Source organism: Rattus norvegicus, chromosome 20 (assembly GCF_021556685.1).
Source record: "Rattus norvegicus strain SHRSP/BbbUtx chromosome 20, alternate assembly SHRSP_T2T, whole genome shotgun sequence".
Taxonomy (NCBI): domain Eukaryota; kingdom Metazoa; phylum Chordata; class Mammalia; order Rodentia; family Muridae; genus Rattus; species Rattus norvegicus.
Genome location: NC_141553.1, coordinates 30,489,358 through 30,513,667, shown reverse-complemented (window position 1 = coordinate 30,513,667; position 24,310 = coordinate 30,489,358). Strand labels below are relative to the sequence as shown.

Sequence of the window (24,310 nt, the reverse complement as noted above, 5' to 3'; positions counted from 1 at the left end):
TTCAAAACAAGGTTTCTTTGTGTAGTCCTGGCTGTTCTGGAATTCACCCTGTAGACCAGGCTGGCCTCAAATTCAGAGATCCACCTGCCTCTGCCTCCCAAGTGCTGGAATATCTGGGCTTTAGAAAAAAAAATTTAAATGTGGGTGATAAGGATTGAACTCAAGTCGTGATGTTTACACAGCAAGCAGGTGACCCGTCTCATCTTGTACTTTTCATGACTTTTTCAGACAGTCTCTTGAATCCCTCGCTGGCATCAAACTAGCTGTGCAATATAGATGGGCCTTAAACTCCTAACCATCCTATTTTCTTGTAGTGTGTTGTCTGCATGTATGTATATGCATTGTGTGTGTGTGTGTGTGTGTGTGTGTGTGTGTGTGTGTGTGTGTGTGTGCGCGCGTGCCTGGTGTTACAAAAATCAGAAAATGAGATAGGTCAAATTCCTGAAACTGTAGCAGTTATGAATGGTTCTGAGCCACCACATGTGTGCTAGGAACTGAACTCTGGTCCTCTTGGTGCTCTGCAAGAGCATCAAGTGCTCTTAACTGCTGAGCCCTTCCTCAGAGTCCTTGATTTTTTTTTTCTTTTCTTTTTTTCAGAGCTGGGGACCAACCCAGGGCCTTGAGCTTGCTATGCAAGCGCTCTACCACTGAGCTAAATCCCCAACCCCAGAGTCCTTGATTTTTTAACCCTTAGTTCATCATACATGCATTGCTTTTATTTAATAATAATTAAAACTAAATTTATACTCCTTAAAATATTTTTATTACATTTATTTATTTATGGGCGGGCGAATGGGTGCTCATGGGCTGTGTGGAGAAGTCAGAGGACAACTGGCTGGAATCTGGGGATGGAACTCGGCAGGCTTGGTGACAAGTACCTTTCTTTACCCGCTGAGCCATCTTACCGGCTCCCCAGAATTATGCTTTTTTTTTTTTTTGCCGCCCTCCCTGCCCCCCAGCGTTATGCTTTTAATGGTTAGATATAGATGGGAAACTGAAGTAGGCACCGGGAAAGTAGATAGTTGACATATACGCCACAAACAAGTTTTCCCCGCCTCCCTTAATCACCTACACTCAGCTTCGCGTCAACTCTATTCCGTTCCACAGAGCTCAGACCCGCCCCTCCAAGTCCCGCCCACCAGACCCTAAGGCTCCACCTTTGACCATTTCCTTTTTCTCGGATTTCCGGGTTTACCCTCTACCTCTAGCCTAGGTCTTCCTCAGCCCCGCCCTCAGCCCCGCCCACCATCCCTAGACACGCCCTCTAGCGTCATGTCCGGTCTCCATATTTCCCTCCCTCTACTACCCCTTGCTCCCGCCTTCGCCCGCTTCCGGTAGTCATCGTTGCCGCTGCTGCCGCTGCTCCTGCTGCTGCTGCTGCTGCTGAGGCTGCAGGCGGAGGCCGGAGGACCGGGCGGCGGCGGCGGCGGCGGCGGCGGCGGCGGGAGCAGGAGCGCAACAGGACCGAGCGAGAGCGCTGAGAGCCAAGCGCGAGGAGCCACAGCCGCCCGGGCCCCGCCGCCGCCGCCGCCGCTGCACAAAGCCACGAGCCCGCCCCGGAGCCATGTCCGCGTCGGCCGGTGGTGGACACCAGCCCAGCCAGAGCCGCGCCATTCCGACACGCACCGTGGCTATTAGCGACGCAGCGCAGCTACCTCAGGACTACTGCACCACGCCCGGGGGGACGCTGTTCTCCACAACACCGGGAGGTGAGCGGCGCCCGGCCTGCCCGCCATCACTGCTGGCGCGTGGCACACTACACGCTGGACCAACAGCTTCCTCTCCGCCGCCCGGACAGTGGGCTGCAGACCGTGCACTCTGCGCGGCGGAGCTTACCTCTAGAGTTGTCCTACGGGCATTAGGGAAGGGAGGCGCGGAAGCGTAAGATGACTTCTGGCTGCGCTTAGAGTCCCGAGACCAGGCTGGCATGCACTTTGCATGCCTCGCCCAGTGTTAACCTCCTTTGACAGCATTGTTTACTTTGTTGGAGGAGTCATTCACAGGTTGGGGGGAGCCCCAACTCTCACAAGTGGGGCGTGTAAAATAGCTCCTTTGGTATCCAAGAAGTTGATGGCTTTAGTAGAGGCGCTGTCAGGTTTCAGACCAGGGCTTTCGAGGAGCGGCTTTGAAGGTGCTTTGTCAGACAGCACACCCTAGTCGGGTTAGGTTGCTTGATCCTAGGCAAAGGGAGGTTCCTGAAGTTGCTTTTCGAAAGATGGCCGGGAACTGTGTACTATCACTGGAGAAGAGGTAAAGCAAGTTGAATTGGTCACGAGGAGGAAGCGCAAAGGTTGTTTGTCTCCTTTCTGGGCTGTTCTCTAAGAGGGAGGAGCTTGGAAAGCGTTCTTTGGTGCCTTAATGAAGGGAACTGGCTTTTCGTTTCTAATCTTAGAACTTTGCCTTCTTTTGGTGACCCGGGGGCTGGCCTTTGGCTAGAGGATAAGCAGCCCCTGCAGTCTATAGATCGCTGATCATGAGGCAGGACTCCTAACCAATCGCTTGCAACTGGGCCTGGCCGTCCTGAAATCTTGTGCAATTGGAAGGCACAGAATAAGGGGACTTTGCCAACACCAAAAGACAGCAATCCAGAAGGCTTTGTGTGGTAGTTAGGGCTGTGATCCTACTACTCCAGAAAGAAGGGGCAGGAGAATGGCAGTTTTAAGGCCAGCCCTGGCTACCTAATGAGTTCCGGGACAGCCTGTGCTACAGCATCACACCCTGTCTCAGAAAACAAACAAAAAACCAACCAAACAAGGAAGGGGGCAAAAAAAAAAAAATCAAAGCAAACATCTAGAAGAAAAGCTGGCAGAGGATCTAGCCTGGCAGGTCTAGAGAAAGGATAGTAGAAAGACATAAATGCCCTGAAAGACCTTTCAAATGGCCCAGGCAAGAGGAAGCTGCATTCATTGGGGAGAGCTGTGTTTAAGATGGGAAAGACAGTGGAGATCCTGCTGAGGGGGCAGCTGTTTAAGTTGCTGAAGACGGCTTTCTTATCTGCTTTTTTTCCAGCAGGTTATAATCTTTCTTTCCTCTTCCTTTTTTCTTGAAACAGTTTCTCCATGTGGTCCATATACATATACCTTGAACCTCTTTAAGTGATCCCCAAACCCATGACCTTGCATCCTTAACCTCCTGAGTGCTGGGATTTATTGGTGTGTGTCCCTCTGTATCTGGTGTAACAAAAATCAGAAAAGATCTTGGTCAGCCCTGAGTGGAATTGTTTCCACTTGAACAGATAACTTTTAAGAAACAGAGATTAGTGGCCAGCACTGGCCAGGCGGAGACAGGTTGATCTCTGGGATTTCAAGGCTAACCCATTGTACATAGTGAGTTCCAGGACAGCTAAGGCTACATAGTAAGAGCATGTCTCAAAAAAGAAAAAAAAAATCATTCCTAAGGTGTGGGAGAGAGAACTGTAATTTACTCCAGAGTCAGTAAAGTGCCATGCTTCTAGCAGCTCAGAGCACATGTGACCATAGCAGGTACGTTTAGCTCTGATTTACTTGGGGAGGAAGCAGACTTTTTAACTGACATTAATCTTGTTCTCCTGAGGGAAAAGCCTGTGGTCATATTGCAAACACCAAGCTGCTTGCTTTCAGAAGCAGGAAAGGCACTGAGTCTCCAAGCCTCGCTTTAGAGGTAGAAGCTGTCTTGCAGCTTGAATTAGCTCTGGGATACTTGGGAAGGTCTGCTGCAAATACTCGTTCATTTACCCTTCTTATGTAGTCACTGCATGCCCGGGCATTCTCAGCCTGCCTCTATAGAGCTTCCAGACATAGTCGTTTGTTTCAGAGGTAGGGTCTCACTGTTCTGGAACTCACTGAGATGCCCCTGCCTCTGCCTCCTGAGCAGTGGCATTAAAGGCTACGGTGCCTAGCAGTCTTTGGATTTTGATGAGGAGTGCTTGCTTCCTGGTTGTAAGGAGATGACACTGCAGGGGAGGGGTTGGAGCTGAGTTGGTTTTGATTTGATTTTTGAGACAGGGTCTCATTGTGTAGCCCTGACCAGCTCTGCCTCTCTAGTGCTGGGTTTAAAAATATGCGCCCCATGGCATGCTAGACAGTCTTGTATAGATAGCATTTAGCTCGGTGGCAGCATTTAGAGATGTACAATGCTTGCTGACTTTTACCCCTTTGGAATGATTTTAAGGTGGCCTTTATTGGGGCTAGAGAGAGGGCATAGCAGTTAAGAACGTGCCTGCCAGTATTGTGGAAGAAGACCTGAGCTCAGTTCCCAGCATCCACACTGGGCAGCCTATACCTCCAGCTCCATATCTGATAGTCTCATCTTCCCCAGCTTCTGCACACATAGTATATGTCACACAGACGTATGCTTATTACAAAAACATTTTAAAAACAGGTTTTTTTACTGGTATCGAGGCGTGTGTGTTGTGTGTGTGTGAGTGTTAGAGAGAGAGAAAGAGAGAGATCATACATGCATGCACAAGTGTGCTGACTTGCCAATAGAGGTCAGAGGGCAACATTTGATTTCCTTTCGCTGGGGTTTCTGGGATCAAACTCAGGTCATCAGACTTGTGTGGTGAGCACTTTTACCTCTGGGCTATCCCGATACGTCCTGCTTGGGAAAATTTATGCCCTCTGATGCTTTATCTCCCTTCCTCTCACCTGTCCTCTTACCTCAGTGGCTGATAAGGTCTTCAGTGAGTTTTGTGGTCAGCACTTAACAGGAAACAAGACAGCAGACCTAGGCAGGTGGCATGGGCCTGTAGAAAAAGAGAAAGGATCAAGAATCCAAAGACAGGGGCTGGGGATTTAGCTCAGTGGTAGAGCGCTTACCTAGGAAGCGCAAGGCCCTGGGTTCGGTCCCCAGCTCCGAAAAAAAGAACCAAAAAAAAAAAAAAAAAAAAAAAAAGAATCCAAAGACAGCTTGTCCTAGATAGAGTTAGGCCAACCTGGACTACATGATACCCTGTCTTCAAAAAATAAAGTATTAAGTGTAGTCCTTGTTCTGCATGGTCCCCTTGATTTGGAAGGGATGGAAGCCGTGGGTAGGGTAAACAGCATAGCCAAGTGACTGGCTTGAATGTCAGATCTGAAAACTGCAGGGTTGGATGGGGAGTCTCTTTAATGAGAAGGGAAAGGAATGCATTTCTTGCCTTCGTGTCTGAAACCTGAAGTGCCACACCCTGGAGGGACCATTCCTGGATCACATTTGATTTGCTGATTGCCTTGTAAGATTGGCCCTGGTGGGGCAAGACCCTTTTATTCATTCAGCGGTGATTCATAGGAACCAAGCCTACCCGGAGGCTTTCTTAAAACTCTCTGGTTTGAAAATGAGAGCTGAGCTAAAAGCAAGACTTGCTGTGACATCTTGAGCTGCTTTTGCTGTGTAAGAGGACTCTGCTAGTTACTGAGGGACAAGGAAGCTTGCTTCATTTTCTCCTGTCTACCCACAGCGCCATTGGTGGTGGTTGGTTCATCCAGTAGAAGCTGTGCCGCCTTCAGGGAAGGTGAGCTTGTTCCGGTAGTTGAGTTTTCCTCTCTGCCAGTCAGGGTAGCTGGAGGACCTTAATGAGTTCACTTTGTAATTAAACAACCCTGAGACCCAAAGACGTTAACCTGTTGATATTGCCAGTCAATCAGTATCAGTGGGTAGCCTCAGATTGAGCAGTCCTGTGACTGCCTAGTTTCTACCTCTGCCTTCTTAGATGCTTAGCCTCCTGGGAAAGGAAGCTGGCAGACCTTTTGAGACATTTCTACCTCTGGAATGCTGGCTGGCACCATGTTTCTCTAGGGAATAGGCAGAGCTATAGTGACCCATGTTAGCCTTCCTCTTCACTGCGCTCCCTAATCACATTCCAGCTATGGGAAAGAACACTGCACGTAGGAGCAGAGAACCACCAATCACTGTGGCCTGAAATCCGTGGCTCCCGCCTCTCTGCTGCTATTGGAGTCCTAGGGTAGAGTTACCTGAGGACCACTGGAAGAATCTGGAAATAAATAAGGTCTGAAAAGGGAAAGCATTGTCTTTTAGACTAAAGTGAGCTGTATCAAAAGCATATAGGGAACTGCTGTTTCAGGTGGTCCTTTGTTGGAGGGATGAGCAGTGCTCTGTAAGCTTTCGGGAATCTCAGTCAGTGTGGCCTGTTTATTCTGAGCCAACACAATGTCTTTAACTTTAATTCTCTTTTATGTCTTGTGTTCCCCTGTGGACCCGAGGCCAGAGAGAAACATTGCTTCCTCTCTACTTATTCCCATTAGAGGGGGTCTGTCCTGAAACTTGAGCTTTGGTGGTTTTGGCCTGACTAGGCAGCACATTCTAGCAACTGACATCCAACCTCCAACCTCCAACCTCCTCCCATCCTCCCTTTCCCTCCACAAAAAAAAAAAAACAAAAAAAAAAACCACAAGCTCTGGAATACAGGCCACCCAGAGCCACAGACAGCTTTACATGGGTGCTGGGATCTGAACTCAGATCCTCAATAACAAAATGCAGCGAAGTGACATTCCACAGCCTCAGCTGTGTGCTCACCTGGCCGGGGTGTCTGTCCTTCAGCTTTCCTGCAAACCTGGGGGAGGCCAAGGTCATTTCTTAGCCAGGCAACACTGGGAGAGAGTGACAGGGAAGGTAGCCCTCCTCTGCCAGCCAGCCTTCAGAGGACAGAGAAACTGGCATCAGCCTATCAGCAGAGACCTTTCCAGGACTGGAGGCTTAAGACAGGCAGCTTCACAGAGGGATTCTATAACGTTGTGAACTCTGTAGGCTTAGTAGTTTGTGTGTGTAAACCTTACAGACCAAACAGGAAAGTTACAACTGCTCCACTTGGTGAGTTTGCTGGTAAGTGGTAGACCAGGCTGGCCCCAGACTCACAGAGAACCTCCAGCCCCTGCCTGCCCAATGCTGGGTTTACAGGTTGTACCACAGCTGCAGGATGGAGAGCCCTTCTTTACAGACCTCCTTATCTGGTTCTTAGGCCATAGTTTGAAACTAGAAGCTCAGAATGTTTGCACGTTTCCATTTTAATATTGACTATAGCTTTCTGTGGCACATGTCCTGACAAATGGAATCTCTTCATTTCACTGAGTAGTTTAAGAAGATAAAAACCTCAAAAGCAAAAATAAATTGGGAAATACAATCCTGGTCCTGTGGGTTCCTGTTATCTGCACTTGAAGGTCTCCATCCTTGTCTAGATGTGTGTTTGGTTTGCTTTTCTTGCCCAGTTCTCCTGGGTAGGGCCCTCAGTGTGGTGGCATGGGGCACGTTGACCTTAGAAAGTAGTCTCCCGTCAGTCTCCTAGGTATCTTAGCTGTGGTTCTTACAGGTGCCTTTTCTACTAGAAGTCGAGGGATTTGACTTCTGTTCCTGGTTTGTGGATATAGTCATCATGAAAGAATATCAGAGGTCTTCTGAGAGGGTGACTTTGAGGGTCAAAGCTCAAGGCCTCTTGACTACTAAGCACTTGGGCATTTGGGTGACCCTCTTGTCCGCAAATCTTTTGTTGAGGTTATCATGTGACTTGTTTCTTATTCTTTAAGGTATATTGCAGTAATTGACTTGCCAACGTCAAGTCAGCCTGGTGCTCTGGCTAAATCATGTGTGAATGTTCACATCCAAGCAGTAGTAGAAGCCCCCAGGCTGGGTTCATTTACAGGTCACGAGCCATTTTGGACTTAGTATTAACTGGGTTTTGTTTTTTGTTTTTTTTTGTTTGTTTGTTTGTTTTTTTTTTTTTCCTTTTTGATTTGAGACAAGGTCTCTTGTAGCCTAGTCTCATCAGAACTATGGAGCCTTTGATGACCTTGAATTTAAGATCCTGCCTCTAGTTCCTAAATGCTGGGATTACAGGTTTGTGCATGCTGGGCAAGTGAATACCAACTGAGCTACATCCCCAGACCCCAGCTATTAGCTAAAAAACACCTGATTCAACTGATTTTGCAACCCAGTCTTGAGAAAACCAGATTTACCTGAGTACCTGCGTTAATTATACTGTCTTGTGTCTCCTGTGTCACTGTGACTGTTTTCTTTGTAAAGAGGGCTGCTCTCCAATGTCTCCCCAACAATGAACCGTCCTAGTAGGAGACAGCCATTCCTCTCTTGCTGTGCAGAAATCAGATGGGGATCATCCTCGAGTACTTGTGCTTGGAGGCCTTTGCTCCCCGTTACTGGGGCATGGGCTTAAAGGATTTGTTAGACCATCCACAGATCTTTGGAGGTTCCCATTTGCTACAGCACTTAGTCACATTATGACAAAAGGCCTCAAGCTCCACTGTGCCTTCAGTTATAAGGCAGTTATATAAACTGACAGATTTTATTAGTACGACAGGGATTTGGTGGCTATGCAAAGTAAATGTTGTTTGGCCACCAACCAGTCTCCCAGGAGCTTGTGGCTTAGGCATGTTGGTTTTCATTGGTTTGTCAGCCACAGAGCTTTTTAGCAGTCACTGAGGGCCTCTATGAACAAGTGTGTGTTAACTTTTTCCTCCAGGCTCTGGTGCAGGCAGACAAAGCTTCCTGGGTTGGGGGTAAACTCCGTGGAGCCCTTCACAGCAGCATCTTCCACCATAAAGGGTGGGGAGGGCCCAGCCTTCTGAGTGCATCAAAGTCACTGGCTGCTGTTCATGGTTTCTTGGCCAGCCTTAGGGCTAAAGACACACCTCAGGGCTAGAGGAGGGCCCAGTGGCTGAGAAGTGTGTATGGCTCTTGCAGAAATGTGGAGTTTGGTTCCCAGTACCCACATCAGTCCTAACGGCTGCCAGTAACTCCAGCTCCATGAGGCAGCACCTTCTGGCTTCCTTGGACACCTGCATTTTTGTGGACATATCTTTATAAACAAATGGGCATAATTAAAGATGAAAAATAAGTCTTAAAGAAGGATTCCCACAGACCACCAAGGCTGCTAGCCAAGTGCTGGGTTATTAATCTGTTTTGTTTTGTTTCATACAGTCTGACTGTGTAGCCCTGGCTGGCCTGTAATTCACAATGGAGATCAGGTGCTGGGATTAGTAGAATATGCTGTCACACTCAGCCTGGTTTCTTTTTTCTTTTTTTAATTACACACACACACACTCACACACACAAATTATTGGTGTGTGTGCTGAGGTGCAAGTGTGGAAGTAAGAGGATGGCTTTTAGAAGTCATTCTGTCCTTCTGTGGGAACCAGGGGTTGAGCTCCAGGCTTAAGGTTTGTAAGCCACTGAGTCACCTTGTTGGCTCCTGTTTTTTTAAATGCAGTTACCTCCCCGCCTCCCTGTCTCCCCGTTCTGGAGCTGCGTTGGGCCAAGATCATGCCCAGCAAGGGCTGTGCTCACTGTGCCCAGCCTACCCATGGTCATCATTCAGTTGAGCTTGAAGGGCCTTCTCATGGTCTCTGCTGCCCTGGCAGTGATAGATAGTCCTGTTCTGTGTAGCTTTAGGAACACAAGCACACTCCTCTGTTGTGTCAGCCATGCCCATGCCGGGCAAGGTTCTCCACCCAGTTAGTCTATAGTCCACACACTGCACTTCTACAACTCCCAAGTGTGCTAGGCAGATTGCTGTGAGTTCAAGGCCAGCCTGAGTGATGGGGTAAGACCGTGCTTCCTTCCACACACAAGTTAATATGTGTCAGGGATGTGGGTTATTTGAATTTTTAATAGATTGTCTTTGATTCTTTACAGTAAGCACAGATATATTCATTAGAAGCTAAAGGATTTTTTCTGGTAATTAACATTTTTCTAAGAGTGGTTGGTTCTTTGGAATGTCACATGCATGTTAATTGCTAGCACACTGCTTGTTATTTTGTTGTGTTCCATGGGGAAGATAACTTAGTAAATTTTTCCACCTGCAGTGAAAATTTTAAATTTAAATTTATTGAATAATTGGTCCAGCAAGGTAATAATTTAGCTCAGCAGGAACAACTTGTGCTGCAGGGTGTTGGGTGGCTGTTGAGGTGGACAGCAGGGAAGGGGCCTGCTGCCACACTCGAGCTTGATCCCCAGGATGCACGTGCTAGGAGGGTGGACTCCTGCAGGTTGTCCTCTGCACTGTCCACAGGCACTGCATAGCCTTATGCCCTCGGACACACAGGTGTGTGTGCGTGCACACGCAGTGAATAAATAAAATGCGACTAAAGATTAATGTTAGAAGAAATTCAAGACACCCTAAGTAAATGGAGAGGCACTTCTGAGGATAGACCAGTACATGATGTACACAGTAGGGGGTCAGCCCAAGCTGTCATTCTTGAGCAATCTTGAAATTCACATGGAACTCTAAGGGACCTGACATAGCCACGTGGTTGTAGAAAATAAAAATACAGACTCGGAGGACTCTCGTCTCCTGGGTTCAAAACTTGTGACTTGCATTGGCATGCGTATCACTGGGAAAGAATTGAGAGGCCAGAAGTAGTGTGCCTGCCCAGCACACACAAGCTAGGGTGCCCAGCAAGGAAAAGACTTGACTGTCAGCTGCACTGTGTGAAATTGGTGCCTTCACACTGCCGACAGGAGTAGTGTGAAGTCTGAGGTCATTTGGAAAACAGCAGTTCCGAAACCGGTTAGCATGTAACTTAGCCATTCCGTGTTGGTGTGTCCTCCGGGAGAATGGCTGTTAACACCATAACCTGTATGTGGATATCTAGATCTTGAATCAGTGTCATTCCTGAAGGTTACGGTGTTGCAACCGCCATATGCCAGTCGGCTGCTGAGATTAACAAATGTGAGGTACACATTACTGGCATCTCCCCGACCCGCCCAGGGGTGGGTTTCAGAAGGGCTTCCAGTGCTGGAGATGCAGGGAGCAGTAGACCCTGCTGCTGATTTCTTCCCTCTCTCCCTGTGGTGAGCTCCGTTTGTTAGTTGAAACAGCAAGAGCTCAGCAGTAACTGATGATAATTGGAACCATGCTGTCCTAATGCAAGTTATTTGAAACTTAGGAAGTCTTTGAAACTGAAATTGTCCACTTAGCACTTTGAAAACGCAGATTATTGCGTAGCCATAGTTAGAAGATGGGATTTGAATGTACTATCAAGAAATTTTGGTGCTCTTTGAAAAACCTGATGATCTGAGTTCAATTCCCCCAGTCCCACTTGGTAGGAGAGAACAGAAAAAAAACCCTGACCAGGCTGGAGAGATGGCTCAGAAGTTAAGAACACTGGCTGCTCTTCCAGAGGGCCTCAGTTCAATTCCCAGCAACCACATGGTGGCTCCCAACCACACAACCATCTGTAATGGGGTCTGGTGCCCTCTTCTGGTCTGCAGGCATACATGTAGGCAGACTGCTGTATATATAATAAATAAATAAATCTTTTTTTTTTGTGCTTCCTAGGCAAGTGCTCTACCACTGAGCCAAATCCCCAACCCCAAAATCTTTTTTTTTAAAGACCCCTGACACATAAATGCCTATTCGTGTATATACACGCATACTATAATTTTTTAAAAAAACAAACAAGACCATTTGGGCTGTGCTGTGCTTACACGCTTGAGTCCAAGGCCAGCAGGGCTGCATAGGGAGGTTCTGTCTCAAAAACTAAAATGATATTGTGGTTGGGTAGATGGTGCAGCAATTAAGAGCGCTGCTGTTCTCGGAGAGGACCCAGATTTCAGTGCCCATCCCCACATGGCAGCTCACAACCAACCATAGGCATATACATACATACATACATACATACATACATACATACATACAACATACATGTGGGCAAAACAACCAACCATAAGCACATACATAAATACATACATACATGTAGGCAAAACAACCAACCATAGGCACATATCTATATATACATATATGTAGGCAAAACATAAATAATTTTTGTAAAAAAGGAAAAATGAGGGTTGGGGATTTAGCTCAGTGGTAGAGCGCTTGCCTACCAAGCGCAAGGCCCTGGGTTCGGTCCCCAGCTCCGGGGGGGGGGGGTGGGGGGAATGATAAAAATTTATGGTAGTAAATGTGCCAACTACCCCCAAGTTAATAACTAGCTAATATACATATGAACATCATAAATATGTTGGTCAAAAGTGGGGATGTAGAGCTAAAGCTCTTCCCGGGTTACAAAGGCCATGTCGCCCCCTTTCAGCCTTTTGCCCCTCTAGCCACGTTCTGTCAAGTCATAGCATGATAATAAGCAGACCATGGGGGCTGGGGATTTAGCTCAGTGGTAGAGCGCTTACCTAGGAAGCGCAAGGCCCTGGGTTCGGTCCCCAGCTCCGAAAAAAAAAGAACCAAAAAAAAAAAAAAAAAAAAAAAGCAGACCATGGGTTTCCAGACATGTTAGAAGGAAGCATCGGGCTGCGGTAGCTAGGAATCTGCTGTGCCCACAGTTGCAGAGACGCTCTGCTGCGCAGTTATGATGGGACTGAGTGCTGGGGAGGTTGCCTATAGATGAGACCGTGAAGGCTAAGACTCCCATGATGAGGCTGGCACCTTCATAAGTAGGAAGGGCTGCAAGCTTGCTTCTCTCCCACCTGTCAGTCCACCACTAGAAACCTCCAGGCAGTCTATGGTATTGTGTCATGGGAACACCTGAGAGGAACCTGGAGGAGCACTGGGTGTAACAGTTTCAGCTGCACAAAGTGTGGCTGAATAGAACCAGAAGATTTTGTTGTTATTGCTGTCTTTGTTGAATTCCTAGCTAGCATCAGACTTCAGGTGTAACCCAAGCTGGGTGCAGGGATGATAAATATGTACCATGTCAGCTACTCAGAAACACTTATGCAGACTGTCTTCTGCAGTCTAGAATGCCTCAGTGCTCATAATTCAGATGCCTGTCTGAGTTAATGAGTCTACTGTCGCTGTCTTCAGACACAGCAGAAGAGGGCATCAGATCCATTACAGATGGTTGGGAGCCACCATGTGGTTGCTGGGAATTGAGCTCAGGACCTCTGGAAGAGCAGCCAGTGCTTTTAACTGCTGAGCCATCTCTCCAGCCCCTGGTTTTGGTTTTGTTTTTGTTTTTGTTTTTTTTTTTTTTTTTGGTTCTTTTTTTTCCGGAGCTGGGGACCGAACCCAGGGCCTTGCGCTTCCTAGGTAAGCGCTCTACCACTGAGCTAAATCCCCAGCCCCCTGGTTTTGTTTTTTAAGACAATGTTTTTCTATGTAGCCCTGGCTGTCCTAGAAATCACTCTGTAGACCAGGCTAGCTTTGAACTCAGAGATGCACCTTCTTCCCAAGGGATTAAAGGCATGTGCTATGGCACCCGTCTTGGTTTATTGGCTTTTTGAGACAAGGTCTCATTCCTATAAGGTTGGTCTGTAACTTACGTGTAGCTCAGGTTGACCTCATATTGGTAGCAGCTCTCCTGCACCCCACCCCCACCAATTCTGACAGACAGTGAATGTGGCGTTAAGAGTAACTCTAAGTCTGTCTCTGAGCTACCAATTTCATTTCCTTGGGGCTATACCAGGTAGGATGGGCGGACTCTAGAAGTGCTGTTTGTAAGTTTTTGAGGACCACTCATCCATCCATCCCATTTTCCATACTGCCTCTACCCTATGAGCTGCACCAGCTCATCATTCTCCCTCGCCTGGCCAGCACTCATCTCTTGCGGTATTGGTTTGCGTTTCTCTGAAGGTTTGGTGATGCTTTGCATATCTTCTTTTTTTTTTTTTTTTTTTTGGGGGGTTCTTTTTTTCGGAGCTGGGGACCGAACCCAGGGCCTTGCGCTTCCTAGGTAAGCGCTCTACCACTGAGCTAAATCCCCAGCCCCGCATATCTTCTTCATGTGCCTGTTACAACTTGAGTTGGGAACCTTGGGTGTGTTTTCCTTTATTTTTAGCAGGAGACATTGAGATAGGTCTCTTGCTGTAGTCCAGGCTAGCCTGGAACTCTTGGCAGTTCTTGCCCCAATCTCAAGTTCAGAGATTATCAGCACTGTGCCTATAAGACAACTCATACGAGTAGCAGGCTTTCCTGCTTCTGTCAGGTAACATGGACCCTGTGTAATGTGTAGTTGACAAAACCTTAGGTGACTGACCAGAAGTGGGGCATCTGGTTTACTACATGTTATATATTTTGTGTGTGTGTCATGGTCTCATATTTGCCATACATAGTGTGTGCAAATGTCAAAGGACAACTTTTGGGGCTGGAGAGATGGCTCAGTGTTTTGAGAGCACTGCAAGCTCTTCAAGAGGACCTGGATTCTGTTTCCAGATGTTCATATTATCAGTAACTACAGTGCCAGGACATCAGTGCTTCTTGACCTCTCGGCACATTCAGCACACACACATACATGCAGGTAAATCACTCATATGTAACAATAAATCTTGTTTTTAAAAAGGACAGATTTTTGGACTCCCCAGACTCCTTCTACCTTGGGAGACCCTGATATTGAACTCAGATGGCCGGGCTTGGCAGCAAGTGCATCGTCCACTTGCTAAGCCAGCCTTCAGGTCCATATTTGAAGGAATATGGTGTTCTGTCTCTCTAGGGAGGAGGTCAGCTGCCAAGCTTGTTTAAACAGAAGGCGGTTGTCTACTTTTTCACATACTTGATATTCTTGTTTATTCTTTCATTAAGAAGTTTGCCTTGGTTGGGGATTTAGCTCAGTGGTAGAGCGCAAGGCCCTGGGTTCGATCCCCAGCTCCGAAAAAAAAAAAAAAGAAGTTTGCCTTGATGGGGGCTCAGCAGTTAAGAGTCTGCTCTTCCAGAGGACCCAGGTTCAGTTCCCACATTCACATGGCGTATCACAACTGTCCATAACTCCAGTTCCTGGGGCTCCAACAGCCTTATACAGACATACATTTAGGCAAAACACCAATGTACATAAAATAAAAATAAGTAAATTGTTTAAAAAAAACTCTTTGAAAGTTAAGTTACTGGTCTAGTAGGTTAGTAGCTGAAACAAGATTTAGATCTAGGTTAAATTCTTTAAAAGAAGGAAGAGGAGGAGAAAAAGAAAGAACCAACTTTGCTTTGAAGATTGAAAATGTTAGGGTATTGGTCGTAAATACAACATGGCTGACTTGTGGAGCTTGGAGTCTGTAGACAGGCTGGTACACAGGGGAGTCCTGTGGGAGGTGAGGTAATGTGTTGAGTGAATGGAGAGAGTCGGGGGTGGGAGGGGGGCACTTAGCTCCTAGAGGAAGTGGTGTTGGAGAACCAGTAGAAGTTTCCCAGGGGCAGAGCACCCCCCTGTTCATGGGGAAGAGGGTAGACTCTCCTCTTGGCAGAGTTGACGGCTTTTAAGAATTAAGTGGCATTTAAAGGAATTCCTTGGTGGCAACTGGTCTTTGCCTGTCTGCCATTTTTCTTTACTGCATCCTGCAGGCAGAGCCTCTCCACCCTGACACACCATGACTTCTGTCTGCTTCAGAGCAGGAGTGCCAACACCGACCTGTACCTGGTGGGTACAGCTGGGTCGCAGTGGTCCGCCTGAGAATATATCGGTGGCCTCTGAAGAGGACTGAGCCACGCAGGCAGCCATTCTTGGTGGTCATTGTGTTGATGCCTTAATTTATTTGAAATTCTTCAATACTGTTTTTCAGGAACACGAATCATTTATGACCGAAAGTTTCTGTTGGACCGTCGCAATTCTCCCATGGCGCAGACCCCACCTTGCCATCTGCCCAATATCCCTGGAGTCACCAGTCCTGGCGCCTTAATGGAAGACTCCAAAGTAGAAGTGAACAACTTGAACAACCTGAACAATCACGACAGGAAGCACGCAGTTGGTGAGGGGCGGGGCTGGGAGGGAAGGCTCTGGGCTGGACTGTCCGTATTCTGTAGATTGGAGATGTTGCTTGGCTGTATGTCTGATGGTTTCTTCCTAAACATGTACTAAGAGGCTTTCCGTGTCCACCTAGTTGCTTGAGGAAAAACAGTCAAATCAGGAAGGAAGCCAGATTTATGCCTCAGTCCAAGTAGACGGGAAGCAGAGACGGGCAGGTCTTTGTGAAGCAGCCAGGGCCCCAGATGTGGATTAGAACCATGCCTGCAGGCGGCTTTATTTTCTAGGGATTGCCCTCACATAGACATGGCTGTGCACATGTTGCCCCTTCAACCTCCTCGATAATAATAATAATAAACCAGTGTACACATGCGCATACACACCCCACCGGCCTTAGGAATAAACTTGACCAGGGGCTAGTGGCTCACACCTTTAATTCCAACCAGCCTGGTCCTATGGAGCAAATTCCAGGGCTGCCAGGGTAACCCAGAGAAGCCCTACAGAGAGACCGGGGTGGGGGGAGAGGGGGTCTTGATTTCTTCCCAGAGTGACTTTATTAGGGGCTGTTTGTAGTGGGTGAGGTGGGCTAGCATCTCGCTCACCTCTGTCTCTGTGCTCCAGGCTCGCCTCAGCTCCAGTTGAGGTTTCCTTTGGTTTTGTCTGGTTGGCTTTTTTTGAGTCAAGGTCTCACTATTGGCCAAGCTGACAGAATGGCCTCAGCCTTGCAGCAGTCTTCCTGCCTCAGCTTCCTGTGTGCCTGAGTTAGGGTGTAAGCTGCCATCACCCACTGCAAGAGTCAGGTCAAAGCCTCCAGAAGAGTGTTCCTTGTACCTGCAAACATGCTCTTGTACCTTCCCCATGTGACCGCTCTTCTCTCCACACCCACCCCAGATGAGGTAGACCACCCGAAAGAAAATAAGTGAGCTGTTTAAATACTGAGTTTGAGTATTAATAAGTTTGAGTACTGATTAAGTATTGCACTCAGGAGTAGGTATCTGAGGCCGCAGAGCACGGGGCAGATTGTATTAGTTTCCCCTCTGCAAGTTGAGAAAGATACGGGAAAAGCTTTGCTGTTTCTTTTTGGACTGAACTTACATTTCTTTCCTGCTAACCAGGGGATGAGGCTCAGTTTGAGATGGACATCTGACCCTGCTGCAGTGTCGAAGGCGGCCCCTGACACGGCCCGTGTGCACCTGACTGGACCAGTAGGAACACCGTGTACAGAGAAGCTCCAGTCCCCCTGCCCCCTCTGGGTGCCAAATAATGGGAGATGTGCTCTGTCCAGCCACATCTTCCCATCTCCTGCCCTCTGCCCACTTAAGGTTAGGCTGATGAATAAGCCCATGGATTACTCTGTGGAGCTGACCGGTCCACAGACGAAAGCAGTCCTTGTAGCCTCCCTGGTCATTTCCCAAGAATCGTCCTGCCCTATTAAGATTTGCCCCCAGTCTAGGACAGTCTCCAAACAGCACCTCTGCTTGCAGGGGCTTGGGGGTGAAGGAGGTTTAGTGCCCATTGCTGTTCTTGGGCTCTCCCTGTCTTTCCCTGCAGCCTACTGCTGATGGCGTGCTGGAGGGGGGGGATGTTTGTCCTCAGCACGGGGGCACAGCTCCTGTACCTCCCGCACTTCCGACTACAGTCCTGAGACGTGTTACATCAGCCTCCCTTTCTCTGGGAGGAAGGCTTCTGTCTTGTCTTGGGTGTGATAGTTCATCTCCCCCCCCCCCCCCATTCCTTTACCTAATTCATTGGCACGGGTATTTTTTAAGCCCCACTTGGTGACCCCTTGGTGACCAGCTGGTCTTTGCTTGTCTGACACTCTTTCCTGCATCCTGCAGGCAGAGCCTCTCCACCCTGACACACCCTGTGACTTCTGTCTGCTCCCAGAGCAGAAGTGCCAACACTGGCCTGCACCTGGTGGGTACAGCTGGGTGGCAGCAGTCCGCCTGAGAATATCTCAGTGGCCGCTGAGGACTGAGCCACGGTGCAGCCAGCCTCAGCGGTCATGGTTAAACCGGGTCCGCCTTGGTAGGTTTGGTGTTCTGCAGGTCACTGTACCATGAGTCCCCACATTTCTTCCCTGCCTCGGATCTGCTTTGTGCTTGGCTGCAGAGAGAGAGAGAAGTACGGGCTGAGGCTCATTCCTCCCACGTGTCTCGCCCTCCTCATCATTAGTCCGTTTGTCTTTCCCCCTCGCTCTCTTTCCTTCTGGTTCTTCCACCGGGCCATTTTCCAAATCTACATCAGAGATGCCTCCCATGTTGGTATCTGATAATATCTGTCTCTCCTTATCAGAGGAGAGACCTTTTATTTTTAAGATGACTACAGACCTATTTTTAGATAAGTTTTCAGTACAATTTTGAACTGCGACTTTTTTAACAAAACATCTTCCAGTATTGGGAAGGTTATTTTAAAAAAAGAAGAAAAAAAAGCAAAAACAATGTTTGTAGGCATGTCCCCTGCTGTCACTGTCCCTTGTCTCCCATAGCTCCTTCTGAGTGCTTTCCTGTGCCCTCAAGTTTTGGGGGCTATCTGGAGTGTGAAATGGGTGTTTTGTGGAACTGGACCAGTCTGCCTTGCCATAAGCTGTTGAAGAAAACTCTCTTCCCCTCCCCTCTCTTTCTTCCCCTCCTCTTCTGTCTGTCTGTCTGTCTCTCTCTCTCTCTCTCTCTCTCTCTCTCTCTCTCTCTCTCTCTCTCTCCCCCCCTCTCCTCCCCCCAAACCCCCACTCTCCTGGTACCATGGGCCCACGAGGAGATCCCAGGAGAGCGGCTTCTGACAGACAGGCTCATACATCTATCCTCCTATAGGAAGACAGTAAAGCAGCCAGGGTGCCCTGGGAGTTTCTGGTTGTATAGGCTGCCTATACTAAGCCTTCTTAGTAAGATTTCAGGTCCCCATTGGCTGGGAAAGAAAGCTGTTTTTCTTTTGAACCATGGAAAGACCCTCTTTTGTGAAGACTTTAGGAAAAAGAAAGGGCATCTTCAGACCTTGGTTCTGGTTTCTGCTACACAATGTGAATAGCTCGGAGTGCAACCCTCTGTGACGGTCTCTGTCTCAGGAATAAGCTTGGGGGTCTCCATTGCTTGGGGATTCTTGGAGTCTCCAAGGTGATAATCACAAGAGTTTTATTTCTCTGTTAAATGTATCTGTTGTGTTTTTAATTAAACTCCAAATTTCATTTCCTATGGAGTCTTGGAAAAACTTAAGCTGTGCTATCACTGGGCTAAGAAGCTTGTTCAGGACCTCACTCCTACCTGGGAGCTTGATTCTTTGGGAGCAAGGCTCATGATTCCTCACATACTGGCAGTGCCTCCTGTGGACTCTGAATCCTGCTGAAGGAAGGAGCTGGTGAGAGAAGAGCATCTGATTCCTCACGGAGCGGCTGTCTGCGGCAGAGCAGCTTCCTTCTGGACCACAGCTGGGAATGGATCTGAGCCGGCGCCGAGCAAGGAACTGGTTCCCTTTTCTTGCCATCTTGGGGAGTCTGCATGTGCACCTCCTTTTCCCTCAGTCAGTGGACATGGTCTAGTATTCTTTGAGCTGTCACCCGCTCTTTGACCTCCGTGAATCAGCGCTGTAAGATAATTGCACAAGACAAGAAATAAGCTTCCAATGACAGCCTCTTTGTACGTGAGCCACTTTCTAGTAAGCAGAGTCCATTTCGGGCTTCACCTCTGGGTGTGTACAGAGCCTCATAGCTGGAGCCTTAAGTGGAGGTGTGCGATGCTCTAGTTTGCCAGTCCCCCACCCCCTCTGAGTGAGACAGGTGTTAACATCCTAGTGACCATCTGTGCCCCTTCTCTGTTGGGGACAACAGCCTTCATGAGGAAGAGCCTCTCCCCAGTGCCCTGCAGTGCTCTCCCCTGTGAGCTCCCAGCTCTCCTGTTCTGAAATAGGAACCGCCTTCTCTGGGGCAAAGGAGCAGGAAAGCTGGCACAAGCCCTGTCCTGCTTGTATGGGTTATCTGTTGCTGTGTAAGAAATGGTCCGCCATCGGGGGCCTTCCCTTGGGTAGGGAGGGATTTGGGAGCTGCTGAGCGTGGAGACTAGCATGGGCGTGCACAGGGGCCGCTGTCATCTGCAGCTGGAGAATTCCACCTTTTTCTGTGGCTATCAGCAGGATCCCTTCCTTGATCATGCCCCCGTGGGTCTCTGGGGTAGATGTTGTACCAGAGAACCCTGCTTCCTCCTGAACTTGATACCAGAGAAGGAGGTGGAGGAAGAAAGTTGCAGTGCCTTTAAGTCGCCACGCCCTAAAATGAGGAAAATGAGATGAGGGAGGTGGAGGCAGTCACAGCCATAAGCTCAGTGCATTTTGCTATCAGAACAGCCTTATAGCTGGGACCAAACCAGGGTACAAGATAGACCTCTACCTGCTTGTCTTAGGGAGAGGTGGCAGGAAGTAAGGATTCCCAGATTGCATCCTCAGCTGCCATCTTCTCAAGAATGCTTGCTCTGTAAGTCTCCGAGGTAGCCACCTTAAGCATTGTTTACCACTTCTGGTTTCCTTTAGCTAAGAATTGACTAAAGAAATTGGGGGCATTTCTGTGGAACTACACAAGCTTTCTAAATAAGAACAGGCTTAGATTCTGCAGGTTCCTGAGCTGCAGAACAAGAAGCAGTTCTCTTTCCCTTCTGCTGATGGTCTGGAAGCCAGGGGCCACCTGAGTCAGTGCATTAGTCAAGGTCTCCCACCCAGAAGCAACTTCTCCCTGAGCCAGGAACACCCGAGAATGCAGATGTTCGTGCACTTGATAGCCCTGGTCAGTGTGGCATGCAGACTAGCGTATTGCCTCCTGGGTGCCCTGTTGGAAGTGTGCTCTTAAAAAACCCTGTAAGAGAAGCTTAAAAGGTAGCTCTCCAGTGCCTCACAGGACGGCTGCTGCTTCCTGCTAGCCGGTCTCACCTTCCTTAGGTGGAAGCTCTTGTTGGGTTTGATGCGTTGCCCTTCTCTAACAGTCTCTTCCCTGTAGCCATGCTTGTTTAGTGTGTACTTGAGGTACTAGTGGATTGTGGGTTTCCTTCTGATCTGAGGAGGGGCCCGGAATGGCTTGGATACTGTCTCCTTGGGCTTCTCAGGCCTTCTCACTGGAGCTGTGTTGCACTGAAAGTCCAGCCAGCTCGTACAAGGCTCTGGTGCTGGCAGTCATGTAACAAGGATGGAACCTTCTTCCCATCTCCACCTTGAATGTTGGCTGCCTGAGGGTGTGCCATAATCCATTCATTGCCTCCAGAAGGAAAGCACCGCTGTCTTCATGTGGCTCAAGCCCTTTGATGTGTTTTCTGGACTCCATGCCCATGGCAGCTATTTATCAATCTGCGAAACTCAATCACTGACCTGTCCTTCCCGAGGGAAGGTGGGGCCTTCCCGTGTAGCAGGGGACACCGTCTCTTGGGGAAGAAGGTTCTGTCTGAACTTGGAGTAGGTGTGGTTGCCCTAACCCCTAGCCTCTGGCGTTTAGTGCCGGGAATTCGGGTTCCTCAGTTGGCTTGGTCCTTCAGTGCTTAGCAGTGTTTCCTTCTCTGGTAATGGGTTTCCACGTGGTGGCTTTAATGAGGCTAGCTCACAGAAACTTGACTGAAGACTGTAAGGATGACTGACAGGTCCTTATTTTTCCATTTGACCAACCAAGACACCTTCGCCACCCTCTGAAACTGTAGCTTTCCTCCAGGCGGGTTCTGGGACCTGGTGCCTATTGGCAGAAAGTAACTCTAGTCTTCAGGGGGCCATGGTTCCTCCCTGCTTGCTCAGCTCTTCTTGTAGCCCTGGTGGCCGTACTGCATGCCCAGTAGTGGGAGGGTGGCAGCAAGAGGCTGGATGCCTGGTGGACACATGGCTGTGCTGGTGTTTGCCCAGGGAGCCCCTATCAGGGCTTCAGACCCAGATCCCATGAATCCAGCACAGAATGCCCATGCTTGCCTCTGCACCCCCTTCCTCTCCACTTCAGTCTTCTGAAAACTGCCCAGCCCTGATTTAGGGGATAGTGGCAGGAGGCAAGGCCCGTGGGGACCACACAGGCTCACACCAATGCCTTTGCCCCATGCGGGCCAGCTCCAGTAATCCCTAAGGTGACTTGAGGAGCCTCCAAGGACTCTGGTTCCCAGTTGTCCATTTTTAGCATCTTTATGTTTTCTGTTTTACCCTTCCCTGCTCACTGCTGCAGTCCCAGCCGTGTGGGATGGGGTTTCACCGCCTGCCAGCGCTTTCCCTGGCCTCCCCTCTGTTCCTCTGGTGTGCTGTGCCCCCACCCATCCCCAGTCACTGTCAGCAATGCCATCCTAAGACCATGTGTGATTCCATAACCGGTTTGTTTTCACTGTCCTGCCAAACAAGCAGGTGTTTGAAACTAAGAGAAAATCCTCACCAGCGGTTGCTGTTACAGTTAAATAAAGACCTTGAATACTGACTTGGTGGTTTGTGTGCTGGGCATTGAAGCCTGCATTTGTCATTTGCTGAGGGCAAACAGCCGTGCAGACAGCCTGAAGTTGGTGTATTAATGTTTGTGTTTTTAAGACAGATCCTCACTGTAGCTCTTGGCTAGCCTAGAACTTATGGAGACCAGCCTAGCCTTGATGGTAAAGAGATCCACCTGCTGCTGCCTCCCAAGTGCTAGGATTAAAGGGGTTGGTTGCCACCACACCCAGCCTCTTGGTATATTTTTTTTTTTTTTAAATTCAGGCACCATGCATGTAATTCTAATTGGCAGAAGACCAAGGCAGAAAGCTGCTGACAATTAGGCCAGTCTGGACCAGACACAAAACCACAGAAGTGTGCAGTGCACGTTTGCGAGTTAGTCACATTTGGTGAGCCCTGGCCTGGAGTAGCCGGGCAGAACCGGTGTGCTGCCTTGTATGTATGACAGGGCCTAGAGGCTAGGCTGTTCTTCAGGAGCCTGGCCTGGCCTCTTTTCTGGACAGGTCCGCAGAGAAACGAGGCGTCTTGTGAAGACTGTGGAGGTTTAGTTGCTAGATCAGCCTTAGTTCAGCCGTGCTGGTCAGGAGCTCACTGCTCATGTCATGATTCTTAGATCTCCCATCTTATCAGGATGAAGAAATCATCTTACAGGTTTTTAGATACCAGTACAACCGGTTCTTGTAAAAGTACCGAAGTGGTACGAACACCCATCACTTGCTTGGCTGAAGCAGAATGTAATACCATGAGTTCCAGAACAGCATGGGCCATGCTGTGAGACTCTTCTCAAAATGCTTTAAGCTCAGCTGGGTTTGAAGGAATCACCAGCCTGCGGAGAGCCTCCATGCAGGTGTGTGTGGGTTCGCAGGGATGGGGTCTTCCTGCTGTAATTTAATATATATGACTATACTGTCACTGTCTTCCAGAGCACCAGAAGAGGGCATCAGATCCCATTACACATGGTTGTGAGCCACCATGTGGTTGCTGGGATTTGAACACAAGACCTCAGAGTAGCCAGTGCTCTTAACCTCTCAGCCTCAGCCCCTCCCCCGCTTAAGCAGAGATAAACCAAGGTTATGGTGCAGAGGGTCACAGCTGTGCTTTCTGTCTTCTGGTTCCCATCTGTCTCTGATACTGCCAGACCCATGCACTGCCCTCCAGGAAGGCAAGGCGGTTGTTTCCTTTTGGCTCTGCTTGCAGTTACAAAGTGTCAGACCTTTACCTTAAGAGCAAATAACTGTTGAAGGCCCACCTTCAGATAGGACAGTTCTCAGAGGCAGCCCTCCAGAATGTGCAAGGCCTTCAGCCAAGCCATGGACCAGGTCCAGAACCATTGTTAGGAACTGATACCCAGATAGCCCTGGCCAGGGTCACACAGTGGCGCTACAGCCAGCATGGTGAACGCAATCAGCACTTGCAGGTGGCCACTGTGTCCTCATCCTCCACTTGAGGTAGGGCAGTGCCTTGTCACGGGGGGGGGGGGGGGGGGGGGGAAGCTTTGTCCCAAGATTACAGAACAGCCAATTGTAAACACTCCCACAAGCTGGAGCCACAAATAGCCGTGGCCTCTGGCCCGGCCGTCAGGCTGTGTAGGGACTGCAGGCACCTGCTTCCCAAAGCCCTGAGAGGCCACTTCCCTCCAAGAACTTAGACTCTACAGTGGGCCTGAGTCCTGGAAGACAATGCTTTGTCTAAACTAGGTCAGCCTGGTCCTCTAGATGCCATTCAGGTGCCCTGGATCTCTCAACTCTGCTGTGACGCCCACAAGGCCTTCCTGGGGTATCATTTAGGAAAGTAGACAAGTGAAACTCATAAGGCTGTTTTCAAAGTGAAATCATTTGGTGGTAGAGGTGAGTAATCCCAGTACTTGAGAATCAAGGAAGAGAGAATTGCCTAGAATTTGAAGCCAGGCTGAGCTGAAAAGAAAACCCAAGGCAGAACTCTGTGGTGACTGAATCCATTGCTCTGCCCCGTCCGTGTTCTTGCTTTCTCAATCCCAGACTTGGCTGTAGCCAGCCCAGTCTCTGCCCGGACCAGTTTCACTGCCTTGATTTCAGCCAAGGTTGGAACAGAGTGGATGAGCACCCTAGGAAGGAGAGGGGGTGTCCTGTGGACTTGCATTTCCCCTGAAGCAGCTCCCTCACCTTGCCAAAAGAGAGGTACTCGGACATCTCAGTGGGAGAGCTTCCTAGGGTGTGCTGTGTCACCTGCTATGATGCAGAACCTGGACTTAGAACAGGGGTGAGGCTTAACCTTAAACTTTAAGGCACTCAGACGGGAGAAGGCCTAGAAGA

At 48.9% G+C, this 24,310-nt stretch overlaps 1 protein-coding gene across 1 annotated transcript; it reads left to right on the top strand.

The window, feature by feature from the left end:
* The first annotated feature begins 1,342 nt into the window (after positions 1–1,342).
* Eif4ebp2 (eukaryotic translation initiation factor 4E binding protein 2) lies at positions 1,343–22,011 on the top strand. The gene is given in 3 exon segments (NM_001033069.3): positions 1,343–1,709; positions 15,421–15,606; positions 16,718–22,011. Coding segments are annotated over 3 exon segments (363 nt in total). The 5' UTR covers positions 1,343–1,564; the 3' UTR covers positions 16,750–22,011.
* Positions 22,012–24,310: the final 2,299 nt, after the last annotated feature.